Source organism: Pipra filicauda, unplaced genomic scaffold, assembly GCF_003945595.2.
Source record: "Pipra filicauda isolate LSUMZ 115617 unplaced genomic scaffold, ASM394559v2 scaffold15_size4787011_pilon, whole genome shotgun sequence".
NCBI lineage: Eukaryota > Metazoa > Chordata > Aves > Passeriformes > Pipridae > Pipra > Pipra filicauda.
This window is the reverse complement of record NW_024104096.1, coordinates 1535851-1550288: the sequence shown is the minus strand read 5'-3', so window position 1 is coordinate 1550288 and position 14438 is coordinate 1535851. Positions and strand designations below refer to the sequence as shown.

At 39.6% G+C, this 14438-nt stretch overlaps 1 protein-coding gene across 1 annotated transcript; it reads left to right on the top strand.

The window, feature by feature from the left end:
• The first annotated feature begins 63 nt into the window (after window positions 1-63).
• Window positions 64-9939, top strand: CCNJ (cyclin J). The gene is made up of 5 exons (XM_027710977.2): window positions 64-381; window positions 2107-2317; window positions 4761-5060; window positions 5147-5306; window positions 6777-9939. Exons 1-5 carry the CDS (start codon window positions 313-315, stop codon window positions 7186-7188), a joined length of 1152 nt encoding a protein of 383 aa, XP_027566778.1. The 5' UTR covers window positions 64-312; the 3' UTR covers window positions 7189-9939.
• Window positions 9940-14438: the final 4499 nt, after the last annotated feature.

The window sequence follows — 14438 nt, the reverse complement described above, 5'->3', positions numbered from 1 at the left end:
CGCAGCCCCGGGGCCGCCGCGCCGCGCTCGGGTGTCCCGGGCCGGGCCCCGCCGCCTCCCCCGCGCCCGCCGCCACCTCCGAGCCCCCCTCGCCCGGCCGTGCCCCGCCGCGGGAGGGGGTGGCTTAACGAGCCGCACTTGTGCCCCGCATGGCGGCCAGCTGGGCCGGGGGGCCGGGGGCGCCCCGCGGCAGCTGATCGCGGTTAACCGGAGGCGAGTCAGAAAGGGGCGAGGGTGGCGCTGCCCGTCCCGCCCTCAGCCAGCGCCGCTTCCTTCCCGGGGCCCGGGCCCGGGTGCTGCGCCGCGCCGCCGATGGAGCTGGAGGCGCAGTGGTGGACAGGACAGCTGGCGGCCGACATCCACCAAGCGCTTCGGTACAAGGTACCCCGGGGGGGGGTGGCCCCGGCGCCTTTGTGGGGCTGCGGCGGGCGGAGAGCGCGTGTGGGGCGGCCCCGCTCGGCCGCCGAGGCTCGGCGGGGTCGGCTTTTGTAAATCTTGTAAACCTTGAACCCGCCGTGCCTTCCTTCCCTCCCGCGGATGTTCGGACTGTGTGCCCTGACAGCGGGTCCGAGCGGCCGGACTGTACCCTCGCTGCTCTGGAAGGCACAGGGGTCACGGAGCGCCCGGTGCTGCTGTCGGGATGTGTACGGCGGTCCAGGTCTGAACTCCGCGGGGAGCGTGGTGATGTTATTGGAACAAAAAAAAACTCAGACAAACAAAAACCCGATGGTACAAACGCTGGGTGCGGTAAGAATAGTAGAGGGTTTAGGCAATCTCTCGGAATTTGCTTCGACTGACTCAAAAGTTGCTCTTTCGTGCTACTTTCATAAAGCACATGTTACGCACAGAGCTGAAAATCAGTTTACAGAGACTGAACCTACTGAAAACGTGCCTTTGCTGCCTGATAGTAGTCGGCCAGCGGATTATTTTTCCTGAAGGTGTGGTGGCTACTAAAGCAACTTTTTTTTTTGGTGGGGGGGGGTATGGGGACGTGAGAGAAGGACAAGGTCATTTATTTGCTACCAAAGTTATCATTACTAAAGCTAAGTTGCTGTGGAAGGTGAATTCTGAAGCTTAGTAGGTGGAGGGTTGGTTTGTGCAGGGTCTTTTTAACTTCAATAGCATGTTTCAGAACTTTGAATTCACATTAAAACTTTTAAAAATTTGTGTGACTCCATTCCTACTTGATGTCATCAAGTTAAATTAATCAAGTTAAATCAAGTTAATTTCTGCTGGAAATGTAATTTTACTCAAAATCCTATTTACACATTGTGAGTGGGCTGCACAATCTAACTCATAAATTTATTCATGATACTGCTGTATACAAGAGGAGGTACTGACTACTAGGCAGGAGCCTGAGGAACGATGTTTTCTGCCAGTTCAAATTTTTTGCTCAAAGTAGATCATGCCACGGATTTTTCTCAGCTTTCGTGTTGGTAAGGCTTTGTTTCGAGGGGTCCCCCCTGGAAGTCTGAGACGATGTGAGGTTTGTGTACACTTAACTGTAATCGGTGTCAGTGCAACATCGGTCAGGTCAGCGTTTAAACACGCGCATGCAGCAAATGTTGGTACGTGCACTGCCCATTCCTCTTCTTAAGGTTCAGCTAGCTGTTAGTGGTCTTTTCCTGGAAGCAGGAGATTTGGCAGCATTGGAACTTGCAAATACTGCGGTGCAAAGTCTGGTTGCTGGGATTGAGCTGTAGCAAGAGAGGGGTTGAGTTAAACTATTGGACTTCGAGTTGAAGCAGCTGAGGAGTACTTGCATACCCTTGCTGTGTCCCTGCTGGCAGGTACAGCCTTTGCAGCAGAGGTAATACAATAGAAACTGTAAAAGCTGAAGTCGCTCTGGCAGATTGCCCAGTTGAAAGATGTTAAATTTTAAATTGTTATACTAATGTTGTGTAGAAATAAAGTATTTCTTAGTTCTTCTGTAATACAACAAACAGATTTTGTTCTGTGAAAAAGGAGTCCGAGATCATGTGAAGAGAAGGAAGAAACCCTTTATTCCATGATAAATTGGAGAATATCAGCTATATTAATTTGATACCAATTAATACCAAACTAAAATGATGGTTTTAATAAAACTACCTGCTGCTGTCCACTTAGGAGCTGAAGCTGCCCTCCTACAAAGGCCAGTCTCCCCAGTTACACCTCAGAAGATACTTTGCAGACCTGATTGCCATAGTGAGCAATCGGTTCAGGCTCTGCCCTGCTGCACGACACCTGGCTGTGTATCTGCTGGACCTCTTCATGGACCGCTATGACATATCCACACAGCAGCTGCACGTGGTTGCTCTTTCCTGTTTACTTTTAGCGAGTAAGTATGTGGTACCAATCTTTATATAGATTATAATAGAGATATATCATCTACAGATAGAGATATATAATTGAGATACGTAATATAGGTTGTACCGCCAAATGCAAGTTGTGTCTTGGTGGGGTAGAGCAGATGGGGGAAACAAAGTGAATATGAAAGATGAGCAGATTAGTGTGTATCAGTTTGGCCCAGTTGGTAGAGCCTTTCTTTAGACTCTCATTTTGATTTCTGTTGGCACCTGATGAAACTGAGGGTAGAAAAAACAAACTGATTAAAACTAATGTTTATGCTTGGAAGCAAATTATTCTAATGTGAACTTTTAGAGCTATGTTGTAGGAGCAGAAAAACTGTCTTTCTAGAGATATCTCAAAATAGGTAGATCACGTGGTGGAAATGAGAAATTTGCATATCTGATTAAGGAAGAAGTTAAATAAACCATATGTAGACTGTGCTGCATTCTGCTGATGGTGTTTGTGCTTCTGGAATACTTCAGATTTTGTAAATCGCAATGTTCTCTAAGCAAGCTAAAGCTAACATAAATCCTGTATTGTCACATACAAAATGTAATACTGGTGAAATACATTTGTCAATGCACAATACTCTGAAGACAGAACTAATTACAAACAGTCATTATGAACAGTGCTGCCTGTATTGACCTCAGCTAGATTCTTGTTGTGTCTATCCATCTTTCAACATTTGTGGACCCCTTTTCGATGTCCCTAAAGAAATATGGGTGTGGTTTGCTGGGAAATCTGCTGGCACTTGTTCTTAAACCAATAGATTCAAAGAACCTGGTCCTAGCAGCAGAACTAACTGTTGGTTCAGTTTCTGCTGATCTATTTCTCTGAATCTATTTTCATTTTCTCAAGTAAGGTGTATCACACTAGCTCTAGGCCCTCTTCACTACAACATTGGAGCGCTATGGTGTTGGCTGGTTTTGGTGAACAACATCCTTTCATTGCGTCCCCTGTCTCCACCAACACAGCTATTCAGCAGAATAGTTAAACCAGAAAAGCATTATTTCAGATTCTTCTAAAGGGTAGACATTGACTAGGTGCCACCAGCCAGCAATCTTCTCTTGGCAAAGGATGTCATGCTGAGTATGAAAGCCTTGCCTCAGAAACCACTGTAATCCATTTAGGAAAATGGATTGGCTTTGAACTAATGCCAGATTTTCAAATTAAATTCATGTTCTGAAGAGAATTTGTTTTTTTTTTTAAATGACCTCTGCCATCTTTCATGACAAGCTGCAAGTGGCTCTGAAAGCCTGGAATACTCACTCTTCTGAGAAGCAGTGTATGGATTGGTTCAGAGATCACAAACTAGAATGCTATTTTAAACTTTTGCCCTGAGTGGCTTAAACAAGCAGTTTAATCAGTGGTGTAATAAGTTATGACACTGATATATCTGATAAAGTTATATAAGTAATAAGAGAAATTATTATGTGACACCTGAAGTTTTTATTTCTGTAATTGCTAGAGTATGAGAAACAAAAACTAACAGACTGGGACTGGTATTGGATAAGTACCTTCACTGTTGAAAAAAGCAAACGTTCACGTATGTTCAGTCCTGCAAAACTCAAAGAATGTGCATTTACAACATATGTAGTACTGAATAGAGTGTAAGATGGAAAGAATTTGCAATGAAATTGAAATAGCACAACCATATGGCAAACTGTATGGAAATGTGACACTTGTTTCTTTTATTAATGGGTTTTCTACGTACATAATTTTGCTTTAGGCTAAAAACATACACGCCTGACAAGTTAAAAGTCCAAGGAAAGCTGAAGCTGCTAGCAGTGTTAAAGTTGAAACTGTGTATGGCAGAGGGGGTTTTCAGATGCACATTGCTGAAATCCACTTGTTTGAACTGCTGGAGCAGTTTGCCAGCTCTCAAATCTAAAACTGTACTTACCGTAGCAGGCATTAAAAGCAGCCACATTTACTAGAGCTCTAACTATGCTCTAATGAGTTCTAGAAACAAAAAGGGTCTGTGAGGGTGGGAGGGTGATTAAAGCCAAATGCTGTGGTGGTTGTTTGCCAAGTCACATCACAGGGGTATTTCATTGATGATGGGGGCACATTACACAATAATTTGGTGACAAAAACTTGCATATGCAGTGCCAGTGATGTCCTAACACATCTTACTTTTGCTCTTGGCAACCAGCTTCTGTGTGCCAGCGTGAGAAAACCAACAGGAAACATGGCACTGCACAATATCCTACCCAGTGTTTGACATTAAACAGCTAGATTTCAGCAGATATAGTACATACCCCTTTTTGTCTCTGATGTATTCCATTTGAGCTTTGCATCTGCAGGAAAGTCTCAGGCTTGTTTGATCTAGTAGAATTGAAATATGACCAATGAAGACATTAGATACAATCCATTTTATAGTTCACTTGTGCTGAACCTTTTTTTCCCCTCCTCTTTCTGTTCACCTGAAGGTAAATTTGAAGAAAAGGAAGACAGTGTTCCCAAACTTGAACAGTTGAACAGCTTGGGCTGTATGACTAACATGAATTTGGTACTAACAAAACAGAATTTGCTTCATATGGAGTTGTTGTTGCTAGAAACATTTCAGTGGAATTTGTGCCTCCCAACTGCTGCTCATTTCATCGACTATTATCTTTCTATTGCTGTCCATGAGACTGATCTTCATGATGGCTGGCCAATGGTCTGCTTAGAGAAGACTAAGTTATATATGGCAAAGTATGCTGATTACTTTCTGGAAGTATCATTGCAAGGTGAGTTATGGATATAAGAGTATGACTCCTTTGTTGTCTTGACAGATAACATCAAACTTAATCTTTTTCTCATTCCTTCTTTCTAGATCATGAGTTTTTAAATTATGCTCCATCTTTAGTTGCTACTGCATGCGTAGCTTCTTCAAGGATTATCTTGCGTCTCTCACCAACGTGGCCTACCCGCCTGCACCATCTGACTGCCTATTCCTGGGATTTCCTGGTGCCCTGTATTGAGCGACTGTTGATGTAAGTTAACAGCACCAGCTTTTTTAAAGCCTGTTTCTGCATCTGTTGTTATGCTTAATTGCTGTCAACACTGCAATTAAATTTCTTTCTTAATTTCTATTTCTCTGTTCTAAAAATACTTACGTATTAGGGAATATTGTTAGGTAATAGCTGTTTTGTTCTTTCCGAAAAAGAAACTTTGTCAGATCTCTTTCCTGTTCTTTCAACAAACAAACCTCAGCCTCGCATTTCCACTGAACATCTGGGATGCTTTGAGAATCTTAGATAACTTGTTCCCAATCTCTCTGTTCTGCTCAGAGAGCAAAAGGAGATGGTGAAGCACACCGAAGGCATAGGAGCTTCCATACAGAAGACTTAGAAGTTCAAGGCATGCTCCAAACAGATGATGGATCAAATGTGCAGACTGTTTGAGTGGCCAGCTTCTGGGGGAGGAAATGACAGGGAGTTTGTATCTATTTTTGCTGTATCCATTCTTGCACTACAGTGGAGAGATACAGCTGACATGAGATAAAGATGTCAACGTACGCCAAGTGAACCTTACTGGGAAAGGATGTTACACAATCTGCTTTCCCCCTACAGAAGTTTGCTCTTGCCCAGATCTGAACATAATTTTGATCAGTAGAAGCACAGTGGTATCTAGAAGAATCACACTGGTGTTAGAAGTGTGACATTGTGACCCCAATGGCCTCTTTTGGTTTCACTAATGTGTGTAATGAAAGTCAAACTAGTACCTGAAGCATGCAAGTGCTGTTGCAGAAGTGTTTTCAGTATTGCTCTGGAACAGTTTGTGGGGGGAGCACCATAACAAATTAGGAATGAAGTGTGCACATCTGCTTAGCCTCAGCATAAGAGCAAGAAGGAGTGTGTCTAGATATACTTCAGACAGGTGTAAATCAAAGGGAATTCAAGTGAGCCTACTGGGTGGTGTAGAAAAAAGGGGAGAGGAAGGAAAAAAAAAAAGTTTCTGCTTCCCAGAACAGGATCCAATATCAGTATAATCAGTATACATGTGAACTTTAAGTACTGTAATGGAGACCTTAAAAACATTTCTGATATCCTATCTTCAAAAACTTTATGCTCTGTTTAATTTAAATGAGGTAGAAGTAGAAAATACCTTCCAATTTCAGGTTATGATAATCTGGAAATTTATTGGGATAATAAAGTACAGTACCAAACTTTACTGCACTTTAACTCTAGATACTGCTGTATTATTTGTATTGTACTTGGCTATCATCTGCATTTTTATTGCTATGCAATGAAGTGAAATGCTGAAAAAAGACTGTACCCTAACCAAATTTTAAAACCTTAGATGATTGTAAAGGGTAGGCTAAAACTATTTTCTTTCATCTTTTAAAAAAGCTTTGGAAGATTTCAGATATTTGCATCATTTTTAGGGTACTCTTAAAAGTTAGCCCAGAAAAGTTAAATTGTATCTATTTTGATGTATTTTCTGTTCTCCATTTGTTTCAGTGCGCATGATAATGACGTGAAGGAAGCAAACAAGCAAAAAGGACAACATGCTCAGTCTGCCCAACACTCTGTATTTCAGCCCCCAGCCCCAACCCCCCAGCAGGCCAATGCTCAGCAGCACATACCCCACTATCTCCAGGCTCATCAGTCTTCATTACAGTACCACCATCAGACATCACAGCAGCAAAGCTGCCAACAGATACTGTCATCTAATCACACAGCATCTTACCCACTTCAGACTTGCCCTGCTGCCTTACAGTCCAGTGGTCAGGCCCGAGGCCACGTACAGACTGGTGCTGCCACGTCCTTGGCTGTGCCACTGGAAGTGAAGCCATGTATTAGTGTCTCCTACAACCGGAGTTACCAAGTGAATGGACGATATTCCTGTATTACTCCCTGCTTTGAGAGGTGATAACTACAAAATATTTTTGTGCTTGTTTGTTTGGGGTGGGGAGTTGTGTGGAAATTGTTTCATTTTTTTGGTTAAATCTCAAGTTTGAGGGCAAAAAATTGAATAAAAAAGGTGTCTTTCCAGGAAAAAAAGGAACTGGATTGGCAACCAGTACCACAGCTCAAATACAGACTGCAAAAAATAAGCACTCAGACCATCCTCTAGAAAAGACTCTGTATGCTTGGGGATAATAAGTTCTTACTCTGACACTCAGCATATTCAGTTCTTCTAAGGCGTGTCTGTGAAATACTATTCAAAAGAAAAATAGCTGTGGACTAACTACAGACTTACCTTTTAATGAAGGAGATAATGCAGTATTATTTTGAAGACATTTATGCAATACCACCATACAGTATTAACAGTTACCTTCTATTTACTGAAACTCAAGAATCCACTGAATGCCAGACTTCTACAGATACATGGTGATCACAGGAAGAAACAAATCTCATTTGGCTGACTCCATACTCTTGCCCCTTTTTCACCACTTGCGTTGGATATTTGCTTTAGGCTAAGGCATGTGAGGTAACTGGTATTTTGGCTAGTTTTTAAGTTTTGTACCTTGCAGGAGAGACAATATCTTTTTGCCTCTTTTCTCCTCCCTATCCTTGTTATGTTTAAAGTAACTCTTTCATACTAACTCAGGGAATTTTCTATTCATTACTCTGTGCTGCTGGTTTGTACACTAATTTGGGTATAACTTGAGGAAGGAAGGCAGAGAGGGAAGATACTATAGCAAGTGAAGTGGCTTTTCTTCAGGGCATCTATGCAGAGAACCAAAGGGATATGTCAGTGTTCACAGAACATAGCTGTGAACTACTGCCCAGCAGTGTGGTAATTGAAGAAAAGAGAAAGTTTCAGCTGAACTTGTACTGTACTAGAACTTCTGCACTGGCTGTGATTGCTCTGTGTACACACACGCAAACACGTGTATTATTAACCAACAGAAAGCATCCTCCAGTTGTACTGACAGTGTCACTCGTACAAAACAAGTACAGTTAAATGCTTACAGAAATCCAGTTCTGTCGGGCTTAATAGCGGAGGGAAATTCTCAGGTAATAATGGGGCAACTTTTTCTTCTACTATTTGGGAGTTCTAGAAGAAGATACAGAGATTTACTCTTCTAAATGGGTGGATCAAAAATATATTGCAGAGCGAACTGCTTTATCGCAATTAAGGTGCTAATTACGTAACTTTATGGAATTACACTCTCTCCTGTGGAGTGGATAGTGTGAGGGTAGAAAGCTTCACTCATCCAACTCTTGGATGAAAATGGTGGTAGAGATATTAATGGAGATGGTTTGGGGGTTTTTTGTTTGTTTCTTTTTGTTTGGTTGGTTTTTTCCCTAATACAAGAGGATACCTGACTTTTTCCTGTGGTAGAATGGAAGAGGTATGGATGACAGGACTCTTACTATTTAAAAATATCTTTATAGTATATAGGCTTAAGGGCTTTTTTTTTGGTTGTTTTATTTGTTCTTTTACCACCTTCTCCCCTGTCTTAGTGGCAGCACTTAAAATTGTGTACCATCGAATGACACTGAAGTATTGTGAATCTTACAGAGACTGTTTTGAAAGCAGGGGCAATTAAGTTACAATATTAATATTAAAATGAAGCCTTTATGACTATAATGTTCAGAATAGAGGGAGGACAGCTGTGTTCATTCGTTCTGGTATTGAATTATGTAACATGCTATGAAAACCTATTTATTGTTGAGGAGAAGAAATCCTGTTTCTCTTGTTTTTGTCTTTTAAATCCCAATTTTTGTTGTGGGCTTTTGTAGCATAGATGTGCAAGTCAGGAGGGATGGGAGGGTGAATGGAAAAGATGACCCCCTCTGTTTTATGCTAGAGAATCAACTTTGAAATAGGCATAGTGTGATCAGTTCTTTATTAAAGTGCCAGTTGGTTTGAGTTTTTTTTCTTCTCCTCTCCTCTTAATGAATATTTCCCCATGTCTGAGAGTAGTGTTAAGTAGAGACTTTCCACCTCATAAGATGCTGTGCTTTTTACTTGGCACTGTTACCCATTTTAGAGGGAAATGGACTTCTTTCTGCTGGTTTGATTTGTTGCAATGCTGTATCCAAGTCCTCAGTGCTCTAACTACCTCTGATGCTATGAATGTACAGTCTTGTAATAGACCATGACTTGAAATAACAGCAGATGCCTGTAGCAATTTTTTCTGTAAAATCTTTAAATCAGCTAACTTGTCATCTTTTTTTGTGACACAGCAGTATAGGCTCTTCTTTTTTGGGGGTATTAGTAAATTTATTCCATAGGCATTCAATATATAAAAATTTAACTAATACTTAACACTGGAATTATAATGGGTGGGGGGCTTATTCAGTTAGTTAATACTGCAAATTTGCATTTAATAGGGTATTATTTGACTATTTTGAGACATTAGGTCAATTGTAAAAAGATCCACTACATGCTGTTTGTTTTTAATTTATTACTTAGTTTGCAGGTTTTTTCTGACACTACAGCTGCATCATGACTACAGAGAAAATGTACACTGAACAGTTTCAATCTATATTATTTAAAAGGGCTTTACCAGTGTACATTAAAAATACACTGTTCTTACTATTAGAACCAAAATGTGTTTTTTATGGCATAAATAAGAATGGTGCTCCTAAATGCAAAATGTCCAAAACAATGGAATCTTTGTGAGTGCTATGCATTCAACTTATTTTTTAAAATAAAACTAGTTTTGAGTAAGAAGGCTCCAGTGTGTATTATGCTTGTGTGTGTGTGGTTTTTTAAAATATGTAAACTGTCTTGCCCTGGGTATGGGCTGAAGCTGTAAGGACTTCTTTCTCTCCCTCCCCCCTACCTTTCTGTAACACTATCATCAGCTTCAGGAACACACTGACTTCACAATTGAAAAAATAGGAAGGAAATCATGCAGGAAGAGGCTTTAAAACTAATTGCAGCCATAGCATATGCTAAATATTTGTACACTTCAACAATGTGTCTAGTACAGAGCTGTAACAAAGGAATCAAGAACAAAAGGACTGAAGTAGTTCAAGAGCCTGGGGGATGAACTCATTTTGTTCTTATAACAAAATCAAGCAGTGATACTGGCAGTCTCCAATTTCTAATACTAAAAATCATTTAGGACACGTAGGAATAGCCATTTGTCAAGAGCTACAAGCACTTACGTTATTTACAATAACTGTGAAGGCTCAGTCATGCTGAAGGCAGCATAAAATCACATGATGCATCCTAGCACAAATATTTTTGATTGTTTTGAACTTCTGATAACTGCTTCTTAGTAGAAGAAATTCTAGTTTTTCCTACCAATGTGCACATTTCACATTGGTAATAAGGTGGTGATCACGGCTAGAGTTCAAAAATTAGGTAGCTTGCATAGAATTTAATTCCTCTAAAGTTAGAAAATGAAGTTATGAGGCCTCAGTTAGCTTTCACCCATCCACTTAGGAATAACCTCTGTGAAAACCTTTTTTAGAGGGCCTAGAGCCAGAGGGAGAGCAAGCTCTACTCTGTCCCGCTAAGGAACAAGGGCAATGCTCAGCATGATGGTGGCATGCACATTACATGGTTACTTTGATCTGGAAAGTTTCATCCTCACCCTTAAGGCTGAAAAAGTCAAGTCTGTCTAGACTGTCTCCTTGAGATTTCAAGGTTTTATATTTTTTTTAATTGTAATTACAAAATAGGAACTATCCCTGGCATTTATGAGTCTTAAAAACTACCAGGACTGCCAGATACTTTTCAGCATTTCAGTAAAGTCTCAGATTCAGATATTAAACTGCAAGTCCGAGGCTTTTTTTGTGTTTGTACATAACCAGAAAATCTAAATCTCTGCTTCCCGTGACCCAGGTTCATTATCTACATTAAAATATGAGTATATTTAAGCATTGCAAATTTAGCTTAAAAGATGAAATTTCAAGTTAACATTTGCATGACTGGCACATCACCAGGAATAAAGACTTTTTGCAACTGTAGTACTGCTGTTTATACAAGCCAGAAAGTAATGCAGTATCCTCCTTTAATACTTCATAAACTCTACAGTCTGACGGTTCACGGGAACAAAAGTCTTGTGAGCAGATAAGGCCTTATCTGAGCGAGCACAAGTGCCCAGTTAGTCATCTCGTACTACAAGGCTGTCAACAGCAATTTTTGAAAACACGAAGTAAAGCAGCAATAACAAAATACACAGCTATTTTTAGTCTCCATCACAGGGATATTTTAGAAGTTATGGCACAAGCACAGTTGTGAAGTTTACGTTACACATTTTGCTCTTTCCCTATAATTAAATGGTAGATAGTAAATTTTGATAACTTCAATAAACAAGATATACATTCTGACAAAGTAAAGCATTTGCTACTAAACATTCAAAACAACGTATTAACTGAATTAATTAAAGGGTAACCATATAGAAAGTAGCTCCAGGTTTTAGAAATCCACAGTGCAACCAAGGATGTGGACTTCTGCTGCCAGTCCTACCAAGATAAGAAGGGAACCTTAAGGAAGACTTCCAGGTGTTAAAATTATAAACTTGAGATTCAGTATATAATGTTCATATTCATCACTGCAAGTCAGTTAAATTATCACACCTATTAGCTGGTGTATGCATTTGAAAACTGTTTAGAACTATTATTTGCTTTTCTTTGAACATTTGCATTTACTCTCTTGAAGGAGCAAGATACAGGAATACTTCCATAGAACAACCCATTAAAGCTCTCTTAAAAGAAAGTATGCACTTCCTATCTTCTATTAATAATTTAAAAGACCACTCTAAGGCTATATATTCTATAGGAATTTGTTCATGCTAATCAGTCAGTAATTACTAGGAGATTTACTAGGAGCTATTAGAATACCAATTTATAGTTTATTCCACAAATAATGCATGGTTAGCATCTTCCTGGAACAAATAACAATTTTTTGTGTGGTACTGAAATGATGCATTATGGTTTTGCCACATTTTGCAACCAAAAAGCTGCATTTCCTAGTTTTCATTCCTTATCTAGATGATTGCTATAAGTCCTTCCAACTGAAATATCGAGTCTATTATCTTTTTCATGAGAGGTCAGCAACAGTAACTTTGTTTTGAGACATAATTTAACTAAAGGATTCTTTTTCATGCCTGATAAGAGAAACTTAAGAAAACCCACAAATATTTGAATATGGATGAAAACACTTATCAAGAGAAAATTCTTTGCTAGGAATTTTGGAAAAATAAGTGCCAGGCTGATACTCAGCTTCAGTTACTAGCTGCAAATGCATGTGTGGCATCTGCATACAGTGTCTGATAACTGGGGGAAAATTTATTACATCTGCAACTGGGAAGGATTATTTAAGAGGACAAAACAATTGTTACATATCTTTATCAACAACCACTCTCTGGTTAAAACCTTTTAATATATAAAAGGTACTCTACTGCATGTGCAATGCTTATAGTTAAAATGAAGCATTTTACAATTACCTTTTATGGACTTTGTTACTTGTCAAGTATTACATTTCAAGAATTATTTTCAAGATGTATTGTCAAGAGTTATTTTTTCCTTATCAAGAGTTATTTTCTCCTTAAACACCTTTTTCTATGCATTGAGGTATCTCGGTATCTTTATCATATTTAAGAAAACGAAGATATGTAAAACATTACTTAGAAATTTTCAGAAAACTGTAACATATAATTGAATAGAAGTATTTGAAAATTATTGTATGCACAATGGATATTGTATGCACAATGGATATGCACACTGTACACACTGTGGATATTCCAGTACTCAAGCTCACCAGATTGAGTACTTTTAAGACTTACCCTCCTTTCAGCTCCCCCTCAAATTTATTAATGAGACTCCACAGCGGAAGAGAAAGACATTAGGAATCTGCTTCTTGTCAACACAATGTCATGAAAGATTTTGCCAAATCCCTCTTTTACCCTCTTCTACAGTCATCTACTTACATATTTTTATTCCAACCACCAATCAACTATTTTACTTAGAGAGGAGCTTTCTATTTATTTTGTTTGCTTTTAAAGTGGTAACAGCAGCAAAGCTTTGCTAAGTGTTGCAGTGTGCTTAGATGCATAAATTTTGCAGGAGGGTAGATGACACTCCAGATGGTTTCGCTGCAGATCTCCAGAGATGGAGAAATTCTTCAGAAAAGCCACAGAAACTGTTTCCAGGGAAAGTGCCTGTATTTTGGAGAGCACTTCCATGCTTCTGGCCTTGCATTGTATCTCAGCGCTCATATCTCAGTGCACACTCACTGGGGTGCAATAAGGACAATCTCCAAGGACTTGGATATTCCATACCCTTCTAGCAGAGATTATGAATACCTAGACTATTTTCATTGACAGACAAAGGAGTGGGTGTGTCTCCTAAGACTTAAGAGAACTAGCTGGTAAAAAGGCGGCAAGCATGCAGCACTACACCTAGGAGAGACCACCAAGAATTTTTTCCACATCCTCGATCAGCTAGACTGTGAGAACACAAAACTAGCTTGGAAGCACTTCCACTGCAATTTTCTCTTGGCAAACGCTGCCTGTTTTGTTTGTTTCCATAAGCCATCCCCTGTTTATATATTCCTGTTTACACTTAATGTTAGTGCATGCATTGGTTTATTTTTAACAGGATACTATCTTATCTCCACATTCTTGCATTCTCCCCATTGATGAAGCATCAGCATTCTGGAGAGCATAAAAATGTATCAAACTTCTTGTAACAGATCCCCTTGCAATACAGACCCATTAAGAGAATCCAAAAGAATTTTTCTAGTTAGTACAAATGCCATTTTCCCTCCTATATCAGCACAAAACGGATATCAGCAATGACGTGCACCTCCATTAGAAAAGAAAGTAAAAAGGCTATTTAGCTTCCTTATATACTTGCAGTAACATTATAAAACAGATTTAAAGCAGCACTTTCTTCTGCAACCTTTTACAAATTGTTCTCTTTCCTTTGAAAAAATGTGCAGGACAACTCTGAATAAATCAAAGTCAAATATGTCAAAAGAATAATTACAGCACAAATCACAGCTGTCTTGAATACTACTGTATATTTAAAAACAGGATTAAAGTAATCAACTTCCATAAGTATTTAATTTTACCTCACAATTGCAGTGACTGCACTGACAAATTGACAAAAAATGGTATTGCTTAAAAAGAGTCTAAGAAGACCAAACAGCAGAGGGATGCAAAATAATAACACAAAGAAAAAAAAAGTGTTCTTATTCATCTCTCCATT

Coding starts and splice junctions, on each gene's coding strand:
- CCNJ (XM_027710977.2), top strand. CDS start 313: ATGGAGCTGGAGGCGCAGTGGTGGACAGGACAGCTGGCGGCCGACATC. Junction 2,318..4,760: donor TTCCTGTTTACTTTTAGCGA/GTAAGTATGTGG, acceptor GTTCACCTGAAG/GTAAATTTGAAGAAAAGGAA. Junction 5,307..6,776: donor TGTATTGAGCGACTGTTGAT/GTAAGTTAACAG, acceptor CATTTGTTTCAG/TGCGCATGATAATGACGTGA.